Source organism: Balaenoptera musculus, chromosome 15, assembly GCF_009873245.2.
Source record: "Balaenoptera musculus isolate JJ_BM4_2016_0621 chromosome 15, mBalMus1.pri.v3, whole genome shotgun sequence".
Lineage (NCBI taxonomy): Eukaryota > Metazoa > Chordata > Mammalia > Artiodactyla > Balaenopteridae > Balaenoptera > Balaenoptera musculus.
Genome location: NC_045799.1, coordinates 16990418 through 17016513, shown reverse-complemented (window position 1 = coordinate 17016513; position 26096 = coordinate 16990418). Strand labels below are relative to the sequence as shown.

The 26096-nt window shown below is 44.9% G+C and overlaps 1 protein-coding gene across 11 annotated transcripts in view; it reads right to left on the bottom strand.

The window, feature by feature from the left end:
• PTPRT (protein tyrosine phosphatase receptor type T) overlaps positions 1-25421 on the bottom strand; it is a 1089879-nt gene extending 1064458 nt beyond the window's left edge. For all 11 annotated transcript variants that reach the window (XM_036826097.1, XM_036826100.1, XM_036826103.1 and 8 more), the window contains exon 1: positions 25329-25421. In XM_036826097.1, the coding sequence (XP_036681992.1) occupies positions 25329-25416 (88 nt within the window). In that variant the 5' untranslated portion in view covers positions 25417-25421. The remainder of the gene's footprint in view (positions 1-25328) is intronic.
• Between the last annotated feature and the right edge of the window lie 675 nt (positions 25422-26096).

Sequence of the window (26096 nt, the reverse complement as noted above, 5' to 3'; positions counted from 1 at the left end):
ACCCTGATGTGTTCATTAAAGAATTTAAAGGTTAGCTGATAAAAACCACACACAATCCAATGAGAATATAAGTAAGAACACCAGAATAAATGGAAGAAAATCAAGATCAAAGGCAAGACAGGTGTTACAAAAATCACCCACTGTGACCTCATACATAATGACTAACATTGGGTTGCAGATTTGACTCAGAGTTTCCTGGACGCCCAAGCAAAAATGGTAACACATGTGAAAGAAATGCACTGAATGTCAGGAAACCAAGCTGGGATTTAAAATATCCCCTGCACAGTCCGGCAAGTGTTTAAATCAATGCACACAACTGAAAGCTGGCTGTTCTTGATTTTCAAAGCACCTTTACCCCATTTTTCCTGCAAAAAGATAACTCATTTTTTGCTCTGATGGGCAAAAAAAACCCTCAGGAGCCTAATTTTCGCCAACTGCCATGTGGCACTGCCCATCCCCATCTGGGCTGGCTGGCACAGACCTCGGTGAACAGAGCCCAGGGCCCCCAGAGGGTCCGCCGATCATGGACCATTGCAATGACCTACTTGGGATCAGAACAACATTTTAGAGTATAACTGTGTTTTATGGGTCATAAATGTTGCACAGATGCTCCTTATTTACATCGACTCGGTGGATTATTATTGCGGCATTACCATGCTAATATGGTGATTCCTGCATTTGAAACTGGAAGGCAGGAAGCAGGGAGATGTAATTAAACAAGCATGGCACACATTCGGGGGCGGGAGTGGGATTCAATAAAACAAACAGTAGTAATAGGTAGCACTGAATGTGTGCTTACTATGTGCTTTATATATGTATTAATTAATTTAATTATCAGAACAACCCTATGAGGTGGGTTTTATAATTATGCCCCTTAACAGATGATGAAACTGAGGCAGAACTAGACTCAGTAACTTCCCAGGGTCAGAAATGTTGTAGTGGCAAAGCCAGTGTCTGACTCCAAAGCCTCTGTTCTGTTAACAAACGCCCAAAAACAAGAACAGTAGCAACTTTCTGCAGAAGCAAAAGCTATTCTTGGTGCTGTCCTACCCTGCATCACCAAAGCACATAACTAGTAATGCCCAAAACTATCTCGGTGGCCCCTGGCAAGTATAACACTGACTCCCTACTGACAGAGGTCTCCATGGTCCTGGACTCCAGGAGCAGCAAGGAGTCAAGCCTTTGGATCAGGTCACAGGGCTGCCTCTTGCCCCTCCCTTCCCCTCCCGCTACGCTAGCTCGGCATCCCACGGCTCCAACCACACCAAAGGGCTTGGCTTTTCTCAATGACCTGTCGTTCCCCCATGCCCTCGCCTGCCTCACTACCCCAGTCTACCAGAAACCATCCCTGGCTCCAGCCAAGTGAGCCGTTCCCCAGCTTACACCTACATCTTACATCTACTGTCTCTGTACCAGGACCGCAAACATACCCACCTGTTTCCCCAAACCAGACAGTAAGCTCCTTGAAGACAGGAATGGTCCTTTGTGTCTCCCCTGCTGATGGAGCTCCAGTGGGTGACCCAGAGAGGGAAACACTGGGAAAACACTGGTGGACCAAAGGAACTGGCCGGAGAGAGAACAGAGACCTACACTTGACAGCATCAAGGATGCCCTGCCAGGTACCACAGCCATGCCTCCTAAGGCTTGCCATGAACTGCAGCCTCTTAGCAGCTTTTGAGTTTCCAAAATAAATATCTGTGGTCAACAACTGAGACAGACAGAGTGCTGGCTTTGTGACATTCCACTCTACAACCCAAATCACATTCGCCCTTGATTGCATCAAAGTGTTCTTGTGGTCCATGCTGTGCTAGCACGAGGTGAAGAACAGGCTGGACGTATAAGGCAGTAGCTAGTTCTTACATATTACGTTATGTTTCTGTGGCTCCTGCACTGGACTAGTGTCCTCAGGGAAAAGTCATCCAAGGATGTCCACCCACAGCACGTCTATCTCAACTGTGTGTCCTTATGTGTGTATAAAAAGGAGGGGGAGAGGAGGAGGGAGAAACACATACATTCCACATTTTCTCTTGCAGAAAACGTGCTCCTAAAAATTAGTTGCAAACTGAAAGTTTAGAATATACAGATCCTTACATGCTGCAAGAGTGGAATAGAGGAGGCTGTGTGTGGGGAGAGAGTTTAAAAACTATGAAATTTTAATTATGGTGTCAAGGTTTCGTTTCTTTACTCTGTGTCTACAATGTACTCCTGATTATTCAGGCTTAGTTAAAATATTTTAAAATAAATTACAAACAATAAATTTAATTCTGTGATGTCTTATCTTAAATTCCAATTATCTCAGCTTACTGAAAATGACATTTCATATGAAGGAGAAATTGAGTTTGTGTTGGGGAGAAGGATGTACTGGCAGAGATGTAGCAAAAGATTGGGCTGGAGGTTCAGCACTGATTTTCATTCATTCCCAGAGTCTGTCAACAAACATTTACAGAGCACCCAGTACGTGCCAGGCGCTTCCTAAGTGGTGAGCAAGACAGAACTGCTCCCTCCAAGAGCTTACATTCAACAGGGAGAAACAAATGAATAAGTAAATAAACAAACACTGTGAGATAGCCGATACTATTAACGTATCAACATATTCAAGCTAATGTGGACAGAAAGTGCAGGAGTGATACTTGAGTGGAGGGTGAAAAGAAGGAACATCCCAAGTAGAAAGAACAGCACGAGCAAAGGCCCTGAGGTGGGCACAGATTTTGACTGTTTGAGAAAAGAAAGAAGGCCAATGTGGCTAGAGCAGTAGTCAGCCGACCTTTTCTATAAAGGCCCAAACAGTAATTACTTTAGCCTCTGCAGGGCTTCAGTTTCCCCTGCAACTACTCAACTCCACCACTGCAGCGTGAAAGCTGTCAAAGACAATTTGCAAACAAATGGGCAAAGCTCTGTTCCAAAATAACTTTTTTATGGACATTGAAATCTGAATTTCATACGATTGCCACGTGTTACAAAATGCTATCCTTCTTTTGATTTGTTATCAACCATTAAAGATGTAAAAACCATTCTTAGTTCACAGGCCACACACAAACAGGCGGCAGGCCAGATTTGGCCCATGGGATGAAGTTTGGTGACCCCCCCCACCCGCCCCCAAGCTAGACTCAACCAAGTAATGGCAGTGGGAACCATGGGAGAGGGGATTAAAAAGAGTCTTAGGAGCCAGATCTTAGAGGCAAGAAGCAGTAGTTTGGGTTGGGGGCTTTATTCTAAATGCAAGGGACATGATTTGAAAGAGAAGAGGGACATGCTCTGATTTATGCTTTTAAAAAATTACTTTGGCAGTTGTGCGGCGATTCTGACGGTGTCATCAACTTACTTGGAAAAATATGTCAATAGGAAGCTGAACACTGTCCTCTTGATTAAGGAGTCTGGAGCAGACCATCTTCCCATCAAAAGCTCTATGGATCTGTTGCTTTCTCTCTGTACCTGAATCACTGAAGCTTTTTTTTCTTTAATGTTGATTTTCAGTCCATAATTTTTTTTTTTTAACTGTCTTCCGCAGTCAACATGTTGCCTGTGGTGGTTTTAATTTATCTATTTATTTTTCCTGTGTTGGGTCTTCGTTTCTGTGCGAGGGCTTTCTCTAGTTGCGGCAAGTGGGGGCCACTCTTCATCGCGGTGCGCGGGCCTCTCACCGTCGCGGCCTCTCCCGTTGCGGAGCACAGGCTCCAGACGCGCAGGCTCAGTACTTGTGGCTCACGGGCCCAGTTGCTCCGCGGCACGTGGGATCTTCCCAGACCAGGGCTCGAACCCGTGTCCCCTGCATTGGCAGGCAGACTCCCAACCACTGCACCACCAGGGAAGCCCCCTTCAGTCCATAATTTTAAAGATTTCAGTCCACAGTTTTAAAGGCCACGAAACATGGCCTTTAAGCCACGATGGTGGAAGACACATTTCCAGCAGGTTCACGTGTGAGCTTCATCTGATTTCCTTTCACAACGGAAAGCACCTGACCAGTCAACAAATGGAAGCTAAACAGTCAACACTGACTTTACACCTATCAGGCTCCATCTCTGCCTCAAACATATTACCGAGAGGACGTGCATTTTCACATTTCCATTTTCCTCTCACTTTTATAATATAAGAGAAAACTGAAAAAATTCAATCACAGCTGTGCAGGCAAAGGCAGCAGGAGAGAAAGAGTGGCCCATGGTTGGCAGACATGAATACAATGGCTTCACCTGGTTTTATAAAGTCCAAATTCAACACTGGGAGGAGCATGAATGAAAGATGAAGACAAGCAAAGCATTTCCCCCCTAATTCTTACTGATATGAAAGGAAAGGCTCTCAAGAGACTTGGCCCTTTTCAGCTTCACTGTGTTTACTGTGTGCCACCCTTCCTGAGTCCTGACTTCCAACATCTACTCCGGAGCCTGACCTTCATATCAATTATGTAGGCTGTACTTGGTGTCCTGACATTCAACTTAGCCCACAGCCCAGCTCCAGCTAAGCCTGCCCCAGCAGAGAGAAAGCAGCTCATGTTACCAAGCCCCGCAAAGCCTCTCCTCCTGACACCTTCTGACCTCTTCAAAATCTAACGCCCCTCAACCCTTGCGAGCTTGGACAAGATTCAAGCTTGTCTGGAAATCCTAGTTCCCTCATCTGCCTACTTCTCAGGGTTATCAGTGAGGGTGAAAGGAAATCACATATTTCAAGCCCCATGATAAGTCAATCAAGATAAATAAGTAACCGGGTCAAACCCAAACAGAATTTTCCATCTCCCTCTTTCAGTCTCTTACTTAAATTTCAATCCCTCCCATGCCCACAGAAGCAAAGGCTTTTGTGGCAAGGCTCTGAAGAATACCACAAAAAAAACAAATGGGGGGGGGGTGTAGTTTGAGATGTGGGTTTGTGGCAGGTAGACTCTAAGATGGTCCCCAATGATCCTCATTTCCCAGAACTTATGCTTTTATGTAATTCCCTCCCCTTGAATGTGGGCAGGACTGGTGACTAGCTTCTAACCAACAGAATATGGTAAAGGTGATGAGATTTCATTGCTGCAATTAGGTACATAAGACTGTGACCTCCGTCTTGCTAGCAGACTCTCTCCCTTGCTGGGGAGATGAAGCAGGCCACTGTGTCGGAGAGGCCCATGTTGCAAGGAACTAAGAATGGCCTCTAACCGACAGCCCACAGGGCAGCAAGACCCTCAGTCTGGCAGCCTGCAAAAAACTGAATGCTTCCTACAGATGGCCAATAGGCACACGAAAAGATGCTCAACATCACTGATTATTGGAGAAATACAACTCAAAACTACAATTAGGTATCACCTCACACTGCTTCAGAATAGCCATCGTTAAAAAGTCAAAAAAAAACAAATGCTGGAGAAGGTATGGAGAAAAGGGAACTCTCCTACTGTGTTGGTGGGAATGTAAATTGGTGCAGCCACTATGGAAAACAGTATGGAGGTTCCTTAAAAAACTAAAAACAGAGTTACCATATATGATCCAGCAACCCCACTCCTGGGCATATATCCAGAAAAGACGAAAACTCTAATTCAAAAAGATACATGTGCGCCAATGTACATAGCAGCACTATTCACAATGGAAACAACCTAAATGTCCATTGACAGATGAATGGATAAAGAAGATGTGGTACATATATACAATGGAATACTACTCAGCCATAAAAAAGAATAAAATAATGCCATTTGCAGCAACACGGCTGCAACTCGAGATTATCATACTGAGTGAAGTAAGTCAGACAGAGAAAGACAAATACCGTAAGATATCACTTATATGTGGAATCTAAAATATGACACAAATGAACTTATTTACAAAACAGAAACAGACTCACAGACATAGAGAAAAAACTTGTGGTTGCCAAGGGCAGGGGGCAGAGATGGATTGGGAATTTGGGGTTAGCAAATGCAAACTATTATGTATATGTATAAGTTAGTCACTTTGCTATACACCAGAAGCTAACACAACACTGTAAATCAACTATACTTCAATAAAATAAATTTTTAAAAAAACAAAACACTGAATGCTGCCAACAACTACATGAGCTTAGAAAGAGATCCTTCACAATCAAGTCTTCAGATGAGACCACAGCCCTGGCTGATGTCTGGATGGCAGCCTCATGAGAGGCCCTTAGACGAGGACCCAGCTCAGAGATGCCCAGACTCCTGACCCACAGAAACCGTGAGATAACCAATGTCATTGTCAGTTGCTTAAGTGGTTCAGTAAGTACTGTTTTCAGTGGCTAACTTCGTGGTAATTTTTTAGGCAGCAATAGTTAACTAACACAGGGTCCACTTCAATTTGAATTTCTCAAGTCATCCTAATCCAGAAGTCACATGCTGTCAACTCTCTATACACCTCCAACTGCACTGCACTAAGCTTTCACCAATTTAAAAGAATAGACACCGAAGAATCTCTACATTAAACACATCTTGATCCCTTTCCTCCAACACAGGGACGTCATTTGCTAAATCTTCCTCTTTGATGCAAGTGACAAAGAGGAGACTCAAACCGTGGCATGGCCATCTCTGGGTCTGGGAGGAAGGGATAACGGCACTCAGCCTGGCCTGCCTCACACCAGGAATGGAGTCAGATGGTTCTGAGCCACGGGCCTCCCAGACCATTTGGATAGAACTGGCCTCAGAGGAAGCCAGAGGTGGGGTATCCTTCCGTGGCTCTTGTCTCATTGTTTGTTATCAAAATCTCTAGTCCGTAGCAATTTTTCCCATGCTAGTATGAATTTCTCATGCCAAATAAAAGTTATCTTTAACTAAGAGCCTTAGGCTGTAAACTTGCTCCCCTGAAGAGTCAGGTCAAGCAAAATCAAAGGAGTCAGAGAAAAAGCAGCAGCATACTTCTCCAAGGAAACGCCATGTGCCCTGTTTCACCACTGGCCTCTCGATGCTATTCCAGGCCCCCTGGCCCCTCCAGACTCTCCCTCTTTTTACCTATATTTCTCTTTATGCATTTCCTCCTACCCGCCTGTCCCCTCCCACTTTGCCTTCATTCCAGTTGCTCCTAAGAAAACCTGCCTTTACAATATCAGAACTTTCCGGACAGCTAAGGTTTGCTCTTTAATTCAGTTTCCTACATACTTAAACCTAGGGTTCATTAGGCGGAAGGCATCATGCTAACCACCATAGCAGACACTTGAAGAGCTGTGTCTACGAAGTCTTTAAAAATGTTCTACAAACTGCCCTTGCCTCCTACATGATAGAACGGGGCCATGGTGCACATCACAGGTTCAAAATCTAAACAGCAGGTTTCAGGCCTTGCCCCCCACCCTTAGCACCTGTGTGACCTTGGGTTGGTCCTCTGTTGCATCTAAGATTCAACCTCTTAACTGCAAAAAGGTGGTTGCACTTATTAAGAGCAAAGGTTAAAATGGAATGATATGCCTAAAAATACCGTAGAAAACATTACAAAGTAGAATAATGGGATTAAAGAAAACAATTTAGCCTTTCCTTATAACTCAAGGTTATCCGTAAAAAGATCAGTTATTGTATTCGGAACCCACACCTAGTTCTTTCTCCGGACATCGTTTTGTTTTAAAGTGACAGCATTTGGGGTATTAATTCTTAGGATTAAAAAAAAAAAATTTTTTGTTGTTTAGTTTTGTATCCTGACATCATAATTGCCATGACTGCCACAGCGTCTTGAGCAAAGCAATAAGGTGCAGTCTCCGGGGCCTTCAGAGGAGGGGAGCGTCCTCTGCCCACGTGCTACTGCTCCAGCTACTGAGTTTACTGAGATCTCACTGCTTCTTCTATAGCTCTCCTGCTCCTCTCTAGCAATCAGGCCGTCACTCCCTTTATTAACCACCACGGCAAGCATGTCCCCGTGAAGCAGCCAGTCTCCTTCCTTCCAAACTCTCTGGGCTTGGAATCATACGCAAGAGTCCGGGGGCTCTCCCTTAGGGAACGGACAGCAGCTGTGTGTGGCTTGAACATCTGTTGGGTAGCCCAGAGACTCTTCAGCTTCTTTCCAAAATCTTGACATCGCCCTAGAAGGTGAGGCTTCTGAATAGTAGGATTTCAGAGGAGAAAGGAGTTTTTACACAATGCCTGGTGTACAGTTACCATTTACTGTTTCTAGGTAGGACCTTGCTTGATGCCTCCCTATGTGCATAGACACGCACCTGCATGTCTAAAATTCAACAGTAACGAGACCATGGACATATATGATATGCAGAAGAAATTCCCATTTAACAATGATAATAATTTTCACGCTATTTATTCGCCACCTTACATATGTTATTTCACATGACGTGCATAACTGTCTAATGAGATAGGTACTATCATTCCCCATTTTGGGATAAAGACATTAAAGCTCAGAGAGGTTAACTAATTTGCCCAAGGACATACAGCAAGTAAGCAAGACGATTAGGGATCCCAGGCAGTCTGAGCCCACAGCCAGCCCAGATGGGAATGAGAATATCTCCAGAGACTGTTGCAAGTTCAAGTCACATTATCAGTTTTTCCTAATAAAGAACAGTAAACTCTAAAATCCACCGATGAAACTGAGACTTATTACAGTTCATACATGAATTACCAATTCTCAAAAAATTCTTAGAAACCACCACTGCTATTATCACTTCCCAGGTATCTTATATGCATCATCTCAAATGGTTGCAACCGCCCCTTCCACGCTGGTAGAATTATTCCCTATTGACAGATGGGGGAAGCTAGGCTCAGAGGGATACAGTAACTGGCTCAAGGACACACAGACATTAAGTGGCAAGAGCCAGGATTTTAATTCAGGTCTTTTTGACTTCAGTGCCTATCCTCTCTCCAACATGTTGAGTGACCCAAGACAAAACAGATTTCAAGGCAAACTATTCTTTTGTAATCAATCTTTGCAATTCAGTAGATTTTTCTGAATCTTGCACAGCTCTGAAATCGAAACAATACTGGCCTGGAAGTGAACACAGCTTGATCGAAAGCTGGGTTTGGCCAGTTAATAGCTATGTGAACAACAAGGTCCTACTGTATAGCACAGGGAACTACATTCAATATCCTGTGATGAACTATAATGGAAAAGAATATGAAAAAGAATATATATATGTATAACTGAGTCACTTTGCTGTAAAGCAGAAATTAAATACAACATTGTAATTCAACTATACTTCAATAAAATTTTTAAAAAACAGCTATGTGACTTTCGGTATGTCACACAGCCTCACTAAGATAGCATTCCTTTATAGTAATCCAATTTCACAGAGCCTTTCTGAAGATTAAATAAAGAATGTGTGACATACTGCATGTGCCATGGTCCCTGGCACACAGAGGGTGTTTTAAATATTCTTTCTTTAATTCATCGATTATTATTTTCCTTTTTTACAAAAAATGGAATTGTAGGTTGAGATTTCAGACTGACAGATTTAGGATAAACTACCCATTATTATATAAGACAGAACACAGAATCTTCACATTAAAACTAAAATTGCTAAAAGTGATCTTAGAAATCACTTCCTATCCATTCATTCACCAACATGGAGTACCATGTATAGGAATTGTGCTGGGCACAGGGGATCAGCAGTGAACAGAACAAAGTCCTGACCCTCATGGAGTGTTAATTCTAATAGAAAAGAGTCAGAAAATAAAGACATAAATAAATAAAAAGACTATTTAAGGACTTCCCTGGTGGCGCAGTGGTTAAAAATCTGCCTGCCAACGCAGGGGACATGGGTTCGAGCCCTGGTCCCGGAAGATCCCACATGCCGCGGAGCAACTAAGCCCGTGCGCCACAACTACTGAGCCTGCGCTCTAGAGCCTGCAAGCCACAACTACTGAGGCCACGTGCCACAACTACTGAAGCCCACACACCTAGAGCCCGTGCTCCACAACAAGAGAAGCCACCGCAATGAGAAGCCAGCGCTCCACAACAAAGAGTAGGGCCCACTGGCTGCAACTAGAGGAAGCCTGCGCACAGCAATGAAGACCCAACACAGGCAAAAATAACTAAAAAAAAAAAAAAATTTTTTTTTTTTTTTTAAAAAGACTATTTAAGGACTTCCCTGGGCGCAGTGCTTAAGAATCCGCCTGCCAATGCAGGGGACGTGGGTTAGAGCCCTGGTCCGGGAAGATCCCACATGCCGCGGAGCAACTAAGCCCGCCTGTGCGCCACAACTATTGAGCCCATGCCCACAACTACTGAAGCCCACGTGCCTAGAGCCCATGCTCTGCAACAAGAGAAGCCACCGCAATGAGAAGCCCGCGTACTGCAACGAAGAGTAGACCCCGCTTGCAGCAACTAGAGAAAGCCTGCGCGCAGCAACAAAGACCCAACACAGCAATAAATAAATAACCAAGTTTATTAAAAAAAAAAAAAAAGACTATTTAAGAGGATCAAGTGCTACGAAGAGAGATGGCAAAGCTCCCTCTCATTTGGCTGAGACAGAAACGGTCCTCCAAACCAGAGAATGGACTTAATTGGCCAAAGGCCCCACATGAAATTAATGGTATATCTCTGCTCCCTAGACCAGTGGTTCTCAAATTTTCACACGTGCCAGAGTCACCTAGAGGGCTTCTTAGAACACAGATTACCCACTTCCAGAGTTTATGATTTAGCAGGTCTGCGGTGGGTCCCCAAAATTTGCATTTATAAAAAGTTCCCAGGTGATGATGAGGCTGCTGGTCCAGGGACCACACTTTGAGAAGCACTGCCATTGAGGAGTAGAGCCATACCAGAAAGCAGTGAGGCAGGAAGGGAGGACGATAAATACCCCGAGCTTCTCCTCCTGCCTTATCATCTCCCGCCAGTGCTCCCCATCTGCTAAACACAATTAGAACCAGAGGGCAAAGGACTCATGCCTCCTGGAGCTCAGAGCAGTACAAAGAAGGGCTCCATTAACACAATTCCCTCCCCTTGCCCCTTTGCAAATTAAAGGGTACTAATAATCTCCCACTGTTCCTAGTCCCTAGATGTCTCAGCACCCCTTGTGGTTCCCCTTAGCCCCAGTCATGTACAGTCCTTTCATTAAAGTGTCACAACACATTGGAGTATAATTCTGTTTTCCGTCAGGATCCAGAGAGATACAGCAGGAGACCCCAGACACCTCCTCTAGTGGTGATATTTTTGGAAACTGACAAAAGCTATTCTATTTCTTCCTACAGTAACATCTATCAAATGCAGGTCAAATATCAGACAATCTTTTTTTATTTGCTACATAAATATGAATTGTACATGCAACTTCCAGGAACCTGCACAGCATATGCAATGAGGTCACTCTGAACAAAGCTTTGTGGCCTGGGATGGGCACTGGAGTGACCAACTCATCCTGGTTTGCCTGGTTTTACTATTGAAGGTCCCACATGCTGGGAAACACCTCCATCCTGGACAAACCAGGACAACTGGTCACCCTCGCCATGTATTCTGTGCTCCACTGAGTTCCAGCAGTACCCTCCAGCAACGGCATCACCACCAAGAACGACTAGCCTTTATTGAGCAATTTCCATGAGCCTGGCCCCAGGCTAAGCATTTTACATACATCACCTCATTGATTTCTTACACTACCCTACAAGCAAGTTACTATGATTAGCCTCATTTCACAGATGATAAAACTGAGGCTCAAAGGGCTCAAATAACTTGTTCAAGGTCATACAGCTTGTAAGTAGCACAGCATTGAGCCCACATAGTCTGAGATCAGAGCCTGCACTTTCAATCACTATGCTTTCCTTCATGTCAGAGCAGATGGGTCCACCTGCCCCAGACCTGATTCCACAAGAAAAAACAGCCAAGAACTACCAAAAGGTCACATCAGGAACCAAGCTCAAAAACTGCAGTCACAAGAGCAGAAATTGAGAAGGGATTTACACATTCTTTATCGTAGGGCACACAATGAAAAATTCAACGGGGAGGTATTTAGTGCCTTTGGAAGATTAGAGATAAAATTACACAGGCCCTTATATTTCAGAACCAAAGTCTTGCTGCAAAAATCTCTGACGTTCAACAGCTGATGGTGCATCCTACAGATTCAAAGGCAGTCCCACCTGATGGCTTAGGCTTCAGCTGCTCATTTGTAAAACTCAAATAATCACCTCTCTCAGATCCACAGGGTGACTATCCTGTGGGTTAAATGAATTCAAACAACCATGTCCAGCCAAAAAGTGTTTTCCTAAAATGCTGCGTTTGCTGGAGACCCAGAGGTCCAAAGACCATAGTCAGGGATGAACCCTTCATCCCATCTGAGTTCCTGGGAGTGTGGCACCTTCAGCTGCTGAGGTCCCAGTGTGCAATCAGCCGCATGTAGGGGCCCAACTTTTGTTCTAGGACAAATGAGGGTCCTCTCTATGAATTACCCTCTTTTGATACTGGGATGGTTGAGACTTATTTGGGGAGAAGATGGGGCTTCTTTCTTAGGAAGACAGCCCCTCTCCCCCACTCGGAAAAGTCTCCTAACATTCAACATTATGTGTTTAAGGACCTGGACTCTGAAATGAGATGACTCAAGTATGACTGTGGTCAAGCCCTTGAGCCTCCATAAAACCGGTTCTCTTACCTGATACATGGGATTGTTGTGCCTGCTTCATAAGATCATTATGAGAATTCAATGACGTCTTAGAACTCCCCTGCAATTTTCTCATTGAAAATTCTGAAGAAAGGCTTTCCACCCAGGAATTTCAAGTGGGACCTAAACTTTTCCCCTAAGGATGAATTGAGCACAGCACCTGGCACAAAGTAAACCGGGCAGAGAGCAGGAAGCAGTGGCTAAGAACACAGATTCCAGCCTCAAATTGCTCGGGTTCAAGCCTTGGCTCTACCACTCACTAGCTGTACCCACAACATAGGACGGTTATGAAGACTCTACAAGTGACAATTAGTAAAGCCTCTGAAAAATGCCTGGCTCATTTTAAGTTTTTAAAGTACACAATAGTGTCAGTGTTCCCTATTTGGCAGTCATTTCCTCTCTTGTATTTACTTCCCTGGTGTTCAGTTTGAATCCTTCAGGCTCTGCAGACACACCCCGGTGCACCCGTGATTTTCATAACTTTTAAATCTGGTTGCCCATTATTATTCCCCTATCATCCATCATTTCACCAAATGACCTGTCATCTCCTTGTGTTTTCTGCTTTCCGTTCCAACACGAGCCAAATGCTCCGCTCCTCTGTATACTCTTTTGGGTTTAGAAATTTTCACCCCAGGAGAGTGAAAATTCCTTCTGTTATATTCTAATCCGGACTAATGGAGTCGCCCTTTGAAATGAACAATCCTGGAAACAGATTCTGTTTGTTTCGTCTCCTAGACCTGGGGATTTCACAACTTATTCCTTTTGAACAGACTATGGATGGTGTCAAATAACAAAACTGATTCATCGGGAAAGGGTAGATTTTTAGTATCTTAACCCCTATCAAAGATGTCAAATGATTTGATTTTCAGGGGAAACAATCAAAAGCCTAAAAGTCAGAGACTAGAACTCCAGCCCTTAAGAAACACCAAAGTCATCTGCTCATTTTACAGATGGGAAAACTGTGCCTAGGTTCACAGCAACTCTAAACATTGAAAAGATTGTGGAACATTATTCTTCTGTGTCAAATGTACCCTCCTCAAGCAAACCCAAGGCCTCAAGCAAACCCAAAGGCTGCCCCATGGAAGAATCTCTGTTATTTCTCCATGTGGCCCCAGGAGAGAGAAGGTGTAGGAGGTAGATGGACACTGATGCCTAAGAAGGCCCCTCCATCTGGGCCCCAAGTCACTCATGCTCAAGTGCCTCCCTACATTTGTAACACAATTCTCTCCTTTGCTCCTTCTAACCAGATGCAGGGGTCTTAGAATTCCCCATAGGAATCCTCATTACAGACTTTGAAAGGCAGCTTTCCATAAAGAAAATAAGACCTCAATTTGTTTTGAAAGAATGATTGAGGAACAGTTCGTATGTTTAAAATCCCTATAATTTACAACAAATCTTAAATTGCAAGGGTATCACTTTTTAAAGGAAATAATTGAAATGCAGAAATATTACAAAGAGAAGTATAATTAACACCTATGTTCTTCTCTATCAAGAATTATCAACTAATTTTAACAAAGTTTAAATGTATTCTCCTTTTCAAATGAAATAGAATATTACAAATTAAAGCCAAAATGCCGTTTATCTACCATCTCAATTCCATTTCTCTCTATACCTATTCTGCGAAGAGTAGCCTTCCATTTTGCTTCTTATACTAACATAAACATACACAGTGTGATTATTAATACAATATTCGATTGTTACATCCATAAAATTGGCTCTTTTGTCTTCCTACAGAAAAGGATGTGGCCTTGCAGATGCTGAGTTTGCTTCATGAACCAGAAGAATCTATTTGTAAATATTGGTAAATATCTCTTAATAGACGCTCATATTTTTAGTATAGGATCTTCCAAGATGCTATGCAATGGCATAGCCAAAACTGGGCTGCTTCTGTGCATAAGCAGGATTCTGCCAGTGTTGAAGATGTCACCAGCAAGTATGCACCCCATGAGGGGAACCAAGAGGCCAGAAAAGGTCAGGCCAAGACACCACATCTGCTTCATCTCTCTGTAGTCACCTCACTTCCATGATATCCTGTATCTTTAGCTAAATAAATCAGGAATTTATGGAAGTTTGGAGCACATACAAGGTCTCTGCCAGATAATTTGTAATCCATTTTAATTACGCCATTGGTGTCAGAAATGGGACAGGCATGCTGTGCTCACTATCATGGCCAGATTTTACTCTGAGATCAGAATGCCAAAGTAGGAAACAATAAGTAAAACATGCTGAAACGTGAGAATTTCTGTGAGAGGCTCTGAGCCAAGTGGAATTCCTTCACTGTTCCTCTGCTTCATACCATTTGGACCTTGCATATAGTAAAAGATGGCTGAGCCAAGGGCAATGAGCCCAAGGCATAATTCCTGGAATCTTCTATATGAGCCAAAACGGTAGCTAAAGCTAAGAATCTCCAAAGGGAGTTGAGACCCCAAAAGAAGGAAATGTCAGATTTGAGCCAAAACCTACAGATCACAAAGGGATGGCCCCCAGTTAGACATCTGAAAAGGTAGGCTAGAATAGGGGAGGTACCAAGGACCCCTAGAGCTCCAGGTGGAACAGGTGGTCAGCAACTTTCCAATGACAAATGATACCTGCTGAGGTTTTGGGGGTACGAGGAAATGAGAGTGGAATTAGGAATTGCTAAGTCGATTCTCAGGTAAAAGCAATTACAATGTGCTTCTGCATACAAGTGAATTTAAATGTATGCTGAACATTTTATGTGCAAAAAGATGTAAAGATAATAAAGGTAAGGGAGTTCTGACTTCATCAACCTTCACTAAAATAGCGACCAATAAGGAGAGCGGTCCCAAGTTAAACTAAGAAAATCTATTTTAAAATATGTGTACATAGCACAGGAAGATCAGCTCGGCGCTTTGTGACCACCTAGAGGGGTGGGATAGGGAGGGAGGGAGGGAGACGCAAGAGGGAGGAGATATGGGGATATATTGCTGATTCACTTTGTTATAAAGCAGAAACTAACACACCATTGTAAAGCAATTATACTCCAGTAAAGATGTTAAAAAAAAGAAAATTACATTTAAATATAAAAAAATAAAAAATAAAAATAAATAAAATATGTGTACATCTTTACACACAGTGGTGACCTTGGAACTCTGGGATTTGTTCAGGTGACTCCTCCACCAAAAATCGTGTTCAAGGGGTCAAGTCCCAGAAATAATGTTATACTTGGAATACACATCCTCTGTACAGAAAATTTTAAAGATTTAATTGAAAGGGAAAATTGTGCATTGATAAGTACACCCCGCCAAGAAAGTTTTTTAAACTTCTGTTTAAAGCAAGAGTGGTATGGTACTTGGGTTCAGTTAAGGTGTCTGCATGTTTGAACTGAGCATCTCAACAGGTGGAAACTACAAGTTTCCTCTTTTCCAGGAGATTCCACAGTTCCTCCATAAATCCAATTTAAAGGGTCTCAAGACAATGCAATCCAAGTGTTAGAGAGCTGCCCTCTGCTTTGTTCCAAACAATGTGTTTAGAGGAAGATAACCATCCTAAACTGGAGCCAGCTGAGATACAGGGAAGAGGCTGGCCATGCTCCTGGCCTCTGAATATAACTGATCATTCCTCCCACCCCACCCCATCCCTCCCCAGCCCTGGTTTGAGACATGTTAGAGTCTTGCTTAAAGTCTTAGTTTCCGAAGTTTCTGAGCTGAAAACCATTCCCCCAACCCAGTGCATACATTTCCTATAACAACAAGTAAAAAGATAATGTAACAGGTGCAGAGATGGTAAGCAGAAAATATTTGGCAGAAGAAAGAAAAAATAATAGTTAAAAATATCAGGAGCTCTGGTTCTGGAAATAGGAGAGAGGCTGAACATGGAAATAGCTTTGAACTCAAAGCTGATCCATTGGAGCAGAATGAGGTCCTTGACCCAGTCCTGCATGTACAGCTGTGCAGGTTCCACAGAGCCACGTGCAGCAGCCCTGACCTAGACACCTAGGACAACTATGCCCTCACCTCCCTCATAGCAGGAGGGGTGACTGGCACCCAACCTTGCACAGCCTGACTCAGCAGGACTGAAGATGACGATGAATAAATGAGAAACTGCTCAAAAGTCCAAGCCCCTGGAAGTGGAACCCAGACAAGCATTTCCCCAAGGCATATAAAGGGCAAACTCAAGGTGTCTTGGTTTCCTCCTTCCTCAAGGTCACCTTACGGAGATGAATCCAAAAGAGCTTGGGGTTGGGACCAGCATAAACTGGTGACCCTCCCGCCTACTTACAACTGCCTAGGAAAGCACAATGGGGACCTCTGGAACCACCACCTAGCAAATAGGTAACCTGAGTAACAGGTAAATTCCTGGAGCACATCCCCATCAGGAACTCCAATGTCTGGTCAGCCCATCTGGATTTTGACAAAACCATCCCTCCTGGAAGATCTCATGGGCCCCAACCACAGTCACCTAAAAGAATACCGTGATTGAAGTTCTTCTGTAATGACTGTACTACTGCCTCAGCAATCAAAACTAAACGTACATGCAGGACATGTTTTGATCCAAATAATAATCTGTATATTTACATTAAACCTTTCAATCACTGTAACTTAATAAATTATCAATTTTAGTCTTATGTGAAAATAAAAAAACTCTCTAGACATGGGTCGAAAAGGTATAAAATATTAAGTACTAAATTTTTGAACTGGGATATCTATATGCAATAAAAATAGTAAATTTTAGCTAAACTTTATTATAGCCCTAAACTACTAGTGTTTATTATAAAATGGTTCTAGTGGAACCTACATCCTAGTGTGAACGTTTTATAGTCTTATAAAAACACAGTACTTCAACTTTTAGGACAAAGTTTGAAAAGTTTTCTGATGAATCTTCATATTAATTCATTTTTTACTTTCTGACCTTCATAATTAACTTTTTTAAGATTTAAGCTAAGTCAATTACGAGACAATAAATCTCTCTACTCAAAGTCCTTTAAGGAGTGAAATCTTGACACTGAACTGATACTGGTGCCCAAAATAATAAAAAGAATGAAAAGATGTGAACACACTTTAAAAGTGATGTTTGTATTTTTTTCCCCAAGATACAAGGTTTCCTATACTGCGTGTCATTTATTTGAGGTTCCTGTGGTTGGCAGCTCCTAACGTGGCTATGAAAGATCCCAGCTTCCTGGTAGTCAAGCCCTTGTGTGATTCCCTCCCCTTGTGGGTGAGCGGGATCTAGTGACTTTACTTGAAGATGGCAAGAGTGATGAGATGTCATTTCCAAAATGAGGTTACAGAGACTGACTTCCGGCTTGCTCATACGCTCTCCTGTCCCCTCAATAGCTCACTCTGGTGAAGCCAGGAACCATGTTGTGATGGAGGGCCCACTTGGCAAGGAACCCAGTTGGCCTCTCTCCAGCTCATGAGGAACTGAGGCCCTCAATCCAACAGCCATGAGTAACTGAATCCTCCCAACAACCAAGTGAGTGATCTTGGAAGCAGACCCTTCCCCATTCGAGCCGAGTTGACTGCAGCCCCAGCCAATATCTTGACTGCAGAGATCCAGAGCCAGAGAACCCAGCTGTGCCACTCAGATTCCTGACTCAAAGAAAAACTGTGAGAAAATAAAGCCACTGAGTTTCGGGGGACAACCTGTTACACGGCAATAGACAACTCACCAAGTTGCCTTAGGATGAGACTGGGATAGGTTTCTTTTTCTTCATTTTAGAAAGCAGGTGCTCAACAAACACTGACAGGTGAGAATCATCTGGACCTGTGCACTTAGGGGCCAATTCCAAGATGCTTAAGAAAGAATAGTGACATCAACTTCAAGGTTATACTCACATTTAAGCACATACCTTGACAACGACAAAATTATTTTTAATTAGACAAATACGTTCTCATGCTCAAATGAACTTTAAAAAAACCAAAGAGAGAAATGGTCATAAAGGCATGCTGTTTAAAATATCTTTTTCTATCCCTAACATTACCAAGAGCCCCTGTTTTATTCTCTTCCAGTGTTCAAATAAAACCTCACAATGTGCAGCTCGGGTTCTGATGTCTCCACAAAAAGGGATCTGGGCTCTTTTTTTTTAAACATCTTTATTAGAGTATAATTGCTTTACAATGGTGTGTCACTTTCTGCTTTATAACAAAGTGAATCAGTTATACATATACATATGTCCCCATATCTCTTCCCTCTGGGCTCTTTTTTAAAAAAATAAATAACTGACTACATGTTTGGGACAGAAAACCTAGGGGTAAGCCTGAAGTTCCTTGTTGTCACAGAAAAATCAGGATGCTCTCAAAGATGTTTGAAAATGGTGAAAAAGGATCTGGTTTAAAGGGGCTCCCAATGACTAACTTGTGATCAATTGAGCAGCAGAAAAGTCATAATTATAATCCATAAGAGCAAGTACAGGCCATTCAAAGCCACCCCATTCATGAGGATTAAACTTTAAGCAGGCTTTAAAAAGTTCTCCTTGCTGATATGAATTCATGAATTCATGCTTGGTTCCAAAGAGACAAATACATGACCCTTAAAAGATAAATAACCACCCACTATGAATTACAGGAGGATCAAGAGAAATGGGTTTGTGATCTCATGATCAGTTTCGGAACCACTGGGATAAAAGGGAAGTAAAGTTAAGTCTGGGTGATCCGAGAGGAACAGGCTTTCCAGGGTCTTGGGAAATTGGAGCTAGGAATGCGGGTGACAGCACTGCGTCCTCCCCTGGAAGAGGACACGTGTCATGATGTCCAGAATGTTTGAGGTTAATAAACATCTTAAGAGCAGCACATGAACTGCCGGTGGCACGTTCTTCTGGGGTGTTGATGGAAGCCCTCACAAAAGGCAGAAAAATATGAGCTGTTTCCTCACCCCTGAAAGTTGTTCATCCTGTTAGGAAACTGAGGGGCCAAAAGCATGTTGTATCTGCTCCTGAGCAAGGGGACTTCCACCCTTCTGTTAAATTTCTACATCCTTGGCTTAATGAGAAAGAAAATGAATGAATGGTCTATTCCCTCCCCGCCCCCAATCCGAACCCTACCAAAACACTCCAGGCACAAAGCATTCGCATCTTCAATTTTAATAGACATTGCCAAGTGAGCACTCAAAAAAGCTGTTTCAATAGTCACTACTCAACAGTGAACAAAGCCACCTAATTGCTCAGATCCTTATCAAAACCTGATAGCCTTAAACTTTTTCATTTTTGCCAAACTGATGAGAGGGAAGAAACGTTAGCTCATTGATTTAATTCACAGTCTAAAGAGCCTACAAGGGGGGTGGAGGGACAAACCAAAAATAACGCCTTGCAAATAATGAATGCAACAAACTATTTTGGAGACTGGTAAGGCACAATTAAGAGTGATGCCGCTTATTGGGTGCCTGTTTTGTGCCAGGAGCCAAGCTTGACAATTTACAGGAGTTACCTCTGGCTCTTGCAGCACCAGGGCACTGGTGTGCCCCCTTTACAGATGCAGAGATAAAGGTTCAGAACAGTGAAGTAACTTACCAAGTTCATATCACAAGCCGGGAGCTGGGATTTAGAGAGTTACTCAACCATCACCACCTTCCAGTTTTCAAATCTTTCCATCACTCCAAAATGTTCTCTCATGCCCACTTGCTACAAATCCCTGCTCCCATGCCCAGCCCCAGGCAACTACTGTTCTGCCTTCTGTCTCCACAGATTTGTCTTTTCTGAATATTTCATACAATATGTAATCTTTTGTAACCGGCTTCTTTTGCTTAGTGTAATGTTTTTTGAGGTTCATCCATGCTGTAGCATATTATCAATAGTTCATTCCCTTCTATTGCTAGTAGTATTCCACTGGATGGATTCACCAGTTGATGGACATTTCGATTATTCCCAGCTTTTGGCAACCATGAATAACACTGCTATGAACATTCACGTACGTGTCTCTGTGTCGACATATGTTTTCATTTCTGTTGGGTATATTCCTAGAAGTGAAATGGCTGTATCCTATGGCACGTGTGCGTTTAACTTTTTAAAGAAACTTCCAAACCACTTACCAAAGTGGCGTCACCATTTTTTATTCCCTCCAGCATCAAATGAAGATTGTAAGCTGAATATTCAAGAAATTGGAAAGACTTTCTATCTATTCCACTTGTGCACCAGTGAATGTGTGTGTCAGATATACTTCAGCAGCTTGACTAGAGTGTGAAAAAAAATTGTCTGTAACACTGTAGACTCACTTCAATTTATTAGTCACCCATCAGTCTGATGGTGGATCTGGTGGGGTTTCTGAGCAGCCCTCACCTGGGTAAATACCTAGGATGTACCAAGGGAAACAATGCTGACATTTTGAAATAAAACAGGCCAAAGGATCACTGTTTCTCAGTGGCTCCTCATCCTTTCACCACTCTGCTTTTTTGACACATTAATTCCCATTTTTCACAGTTGACTTCTGGCAGATCCCTTGGGATCTATACCTCGCATCCTCACTGCGTCCCTCTGTATCTTTTCTGCAACCTGCAACTCTTACCAATAGATAATAAATAAATATGATCATGGTCGTTTCTCCCTCTTCCAGGCAAATAAGGGTGTCCAGCAAGACCACATCCATTGCTGAATCCCATCACCCCCTCTGGTCACCCTGTCCCACCTGCACACAACACTAGTGACCCCCGCTGTCCCTTTGGCTGCATCCGATTGCTCTTAATCCATAGAAGACCCACAGCATTCTTCCTCTCCAAACCAATTTGAATCCATTTTATAAGATTTCACAAGACACTCTAACTACTTTCTAATATCTACATGGTGCTGCCTCCTAGCCCCAATTCCGTAATGTGCCTGCAAATGCTATTACACCTGTCAGGCATGGTTTGTTTTCAATAATCTCATAGCTTTTTTACTTACTGGACCGCCAGAGCCCTCTATGTGTTTACTTAGTCTTTGCTTATTTGTCAAGTGCACAAAGCACCTTTCCCCTCACAGCCCCAGAGTGCCACGCACTTGATTTCTAGGTTAGGTAAAAGATGGCAGTAGAGCAGGAGGAAGAGCCGGGAGGCAAGGAAGACAGTGTGAGGAGGGTGGTAGGAAGGGAGGGAAGACATACGTGAACACTGTCCCGTTACAATGTGCGACCACTCTGTTTTCCATCCGTTCTCATTTACAAGGTAAAACATGCTTGGAACTAAACACGCCTATCTAAACCTTTGAATGGCCAAATGTATTAGTATCACCTGTTTCATTCCAAATCCCTTTCTACAAGTGGCTGCAGAGAATCAAGCCCCCAAAAGGAAGAAAAAGAGAAACACTAAAAATCATCACCAAAACCCAGCCATCTAATTTTCAATTCATAACTGAGCTTAACATCAGTGCCCCCTTGGCCTGCGTACATGCATCAATGCCAGGGCAAGTAAGAGAAAAGGCTCCCCTTCAGGATAAAGTAGTACAATGCACTCACTCTTCCTGCATCATCTTATCTAGTCTTTACAAAATCCAGGGAGGCAGCTATAATCATTCTCACCTGACAAATGAGAAGCTGGGGATTAGAGAAGGAAATGACTTGCCCAGGCTGACACAGCTGGAAAGAGGCAGGGGCAGTATTCAAACTGAGGACTTCAGCCTCCAAAGCTCATACTCTTTTTTGTTCAATCAGGCTGCCTCCCGAGTTAAACTCCCCCGTCCCCCATCACAGGTGCCACGAGACTCTACCATCTCTTCATCATCATCAATAACTGTGTATCAAGGACCCACTGCCTATATGGCATTGCTCTTGTTTCCACAGCAACACACTGCCAGAGAGTCATGGGAGTATCCCATGCTCAAAAAAATGATGCTGTAATGTCCTGTGATTGTGGCTCTGAAAGGTGACAGTTACATTACTACAGAGGATGCCGTCTCAGCTGGCAGCCTGGAGCCTGCAGGAGCTAAGCAAGAAGAAAAGAAGGAGAGGAGAAAGGCAGTGGGTTGTAACCCAAGACGGTGGTCTGTTTTCACTACGAACATGTTTGCGATTGTTGCTGAAACAGAATCCTAGCCAGGTTTGCACATTAATGGTTCTTTTATTAGGAAACAAACAAGCAATCCAGGAGAGAAAGTAAAATTTGACTGTACTGCTAACAGTTCCCCAGAGGTATGTGGCAATGATTATCGAGTTAAATGACTACATCACTAACAATTGCGATGGCAAGTCAGTCCCTCTCAGATCCATTTTTGCTCTCAATGTACGGATGCTGAAACCCACTAGTAAATAAACGAATTATCCCCTTATCCATTTGTTTAACTGTTTCCTTATCCCAAATCATGTTTTTGCCACACTTTTCAGAGGCTGATTTTAAATGTTTTTTTTTTTTTTTTTTGCCATCATTGCTTACAAAAATAATCCTGGCTCATGAAACACATCTCACAAGAAGGAAGAAGGAAATTGCCTTTTGACGACAAGCTTTCACCACTGACTTTTGGACACTGTGACCGACACATTACAGCAAAATATATCACCCCAACTGTGTACTGGATGTAAGCTTACAAACTGAAATTGCTTTCGAGACTTGAGAATTTTCAGATTAAAAGAATATGGAGAGCACACCACTGAGTTTTTAAACGTATTATTTACCCAAACTTGCCCAAAGTTTTAAATCAGATTCTTTCAAAGAAATCAAACTATAGTCATATTTAGATTTGGGTTCCAACAATGTCTGCATTTATAAATAAAGTAAGAAGTAAGTCCATTTTTAAAAGTCAACATTTGCAGCATTCCTGCATCTACAAGTGCAGATGTTAGAAACCTGGAAAAAATAATTAACTTAAGTGTTCTAGTTAGCATTAAACCAGAAAGGAGAGAATAGATACATACAGAAAATTCCCATTTTTACAAATGAGTGAGGCTTAGAATGCATCAAATCTCCAACACAAGTTAATCCCCCCCCCCTCGTTTAAGGAGCCCCTGGAACAAACGCAGCCACTTGCTAAGTATACGCTAAAGTAGGTTTGCACAAGCCACTCAGCTCAGGTCGAATCAAAAGAAACATGGTGCCTTAAATTTCTTCCCAAACTGTACTCCAGGATTGCTTTTCCTTCCCCTGTGTTCCGAAGAGCAAACAAAGAAAAGGTGCTTGCTCCTCACACTTCTCTAAATGTTTTAACAAAAGGCTGCTGAATAAACACATTACTCACTTAAAAATTGAAAAGAAGTTCTATTCCGGAGATAAAAGCAACTAGATTTGCATTTTAACAGTTGTGGGCGAGCGCCACCTGGCGGGAGCATCCGGAGCCGGCTTGCTTTTAGCATCGGGCAGCTTCCCAAGCCCGTACGGTTTTACCGCACGCCACCCAAGAACGCTCTGAGACCCGTGGAGGAGTATTTTTGACACTGGTTCTTGCCGCAGAAACCTGAGTACTATTCATGGGTGGCAGGCCGGCCAGGTCTTGGAGGATAGTAAAAATTTAAGTCACAAATGATGCCTGGTCCCCAGGACTGCCCCCAAGCATCCTCCTCCTTCCCTGCCCTAGCACACCTAACACAGACCCAAAACGAGGAAAACAGGAATTGTGCACCATCTTCAGAATGATGTGTGGCTGTCCCTCTTCTCTTACTTGCTAAACCAACCTTTCAGCTTCACACACCTCAAAAGAAGTGTCCTAGTCACCTAACTTCCCAGCCACGAAACAAGCTGTTCCTTCGCAAACGTACCATATTCAGTTCCCGTTTTGGAGCAAGGAAGACTCCAGTGCATTTCCAGTGGAATGTCACTCCAGCGGCTCTTAACCTCAGAAGCAGCCTGTTTAAAGAGGTTACACTCCCCCACAGTTTCTTTCTCTTTCTTCCCTTCTCTTTCTTTCAGCGTGATAATAGATGGGCACCGCTGTTACTCATCAATCCAAAACGAATCTTTTCCTAAGTCCCACTACCTCATCTCAGCCTGCCCCTGTGATCCCAGCAATCTCCCCTCAGCGTGGTCACACCTGAGCTAATTGGAAACTGCAAGGTGATTCTGAACTTGGAAGCATACCTGCACCCCTTTCTCCCTTCTCTCCTTCCCCCACCGCCTACTCTTTGGGGGCTCAGGGCTGGAAGCTGCCTCCCGCGGGCTTTGGGGATGTGTAAGATCCCGGATCCTGGTGGCCTCCTCTGCATGCCAACTTGCCATTAGTAGCATGCCAGGGCAAACGCCCACACACACACACAGGGGGAACTACCTCTGCTCGCCTCCTCCCCATGGTCAAATCCAAATACGAGTCCCCCAAACTTTTCTGGAGCAGACACGCTCACAGGTCAAAGCCCCTCCACCTGAAGGGCCTTAACAGGGGCGCCCGTTTGCTTCGGATAAGAACCACGGGGTCGGGAGGAGGGATCGCCGTCTCGATCCTTAACACCAACACCTCCACGGTGCCTTCAGCGGCTTCAGGACAAGCTCAGGGAAGCAGCGTGGTTAGAGCAAGTCTGGGGCCGCCTGTCTCTCCCGTGAGACAAGAAAAGCCACCGCCCTGGCCGCCTCGGCCTGCTGGCGACCGGTCCTCCCCATGAAAAGCGCGCGCTGCCCAGGAGGCTGCCGGGGAGAGGACGCTCCACCCCGGGCGTCGATGCCGCTTCCCATCTCGCCGCCCCACACACTCAAGTGACAGATTCCGACAAGTGGGAGGCGGCGAGCGGAAATATTCGCCACAGCCGCGGAAAGTTACTCGAGGCCGGGGGGTCCGCAGGAAAGTAAAGCGGCGCACTTCGCCGAACGCGGCCGGCCGAGGGACGCCGGGGGCCCGGCACGCTGGCCCGGGGGCGCCTGGACACGGCTGCCCGCGGCCGCAGTCGGGGACCCGGGCTCCGGCCAGCCGCCCCCCGCATCCCCCGCGACCCTGCACAACTTTCTTCTCCCGGGGCCCGGCGGCAGGCGCCCGGACGCGCCGGGGAGGGAGAAGGGGCCGGGGACGCACTCACCTGCGGCGCTCTGCGCCCGGGCGCCGGGCAGCGAAGGCAGCTGCAGCCGCAGGAGCAGGCTGAGGGCGAGCGCGGCGAGGCTCGCCATCCGGGCGGCGGTGGCTCAGCCCCTTCCCGCGGGGGCCGGGACTGGGGCGGGCGCGGGGCGGCCCCGCATCGTCGGCGCGGCCGCAGGCGGTGCGCGCCGCTGGGCTCGCGGAGCCGGCGCCGCTGCGCTCGAAGCCGAGGCGCAGCGCGAACTGAGGCGGGCGGCTGGGCGGGGGCGGGACGCGGGGCGGGGGGCGGTGTCCCCGGAGTCCTAACGCCGCCGCCGCCGCCGCCGCCGCCCACCCGCCCGACGCTCCGCCTCGGCCGCGCACACACCCTCGCGCGCACGCCCGCGCCTCGCACACGCCCGCGCCTGGCCCACGCGGGCTCCTCGCGCACCCTCGCCGGGTCCGGTGGCTCGGGGCAGCTGGCTCGTACGGTCACGCGCCCCGTGGGGTCCTCGCCCCTTCCCCCCGGGCCGCGCCGCCGCGCACCATCTGCCCGGCCGGGGTGCAGGTATAGGGGGCGGTGGGGGGAGGAGGGAGAGAGGAAGAAGCCGTGGGAGAACAGGTGAGTGGGGGGACGGATGCGAGAGGAGGGAAGGAGGGGGCAGACGTCTCGACTCGGGAGGGGGGACCAGGTGAATGGGGGGAAGGGAGGGGCATCTCCCCTCAACTGTAGCAGGTGTCCGCTGGCGAGGGTCTCGGGCACGCCCTGCCATGAGTAGTTCATGTAAGAGTC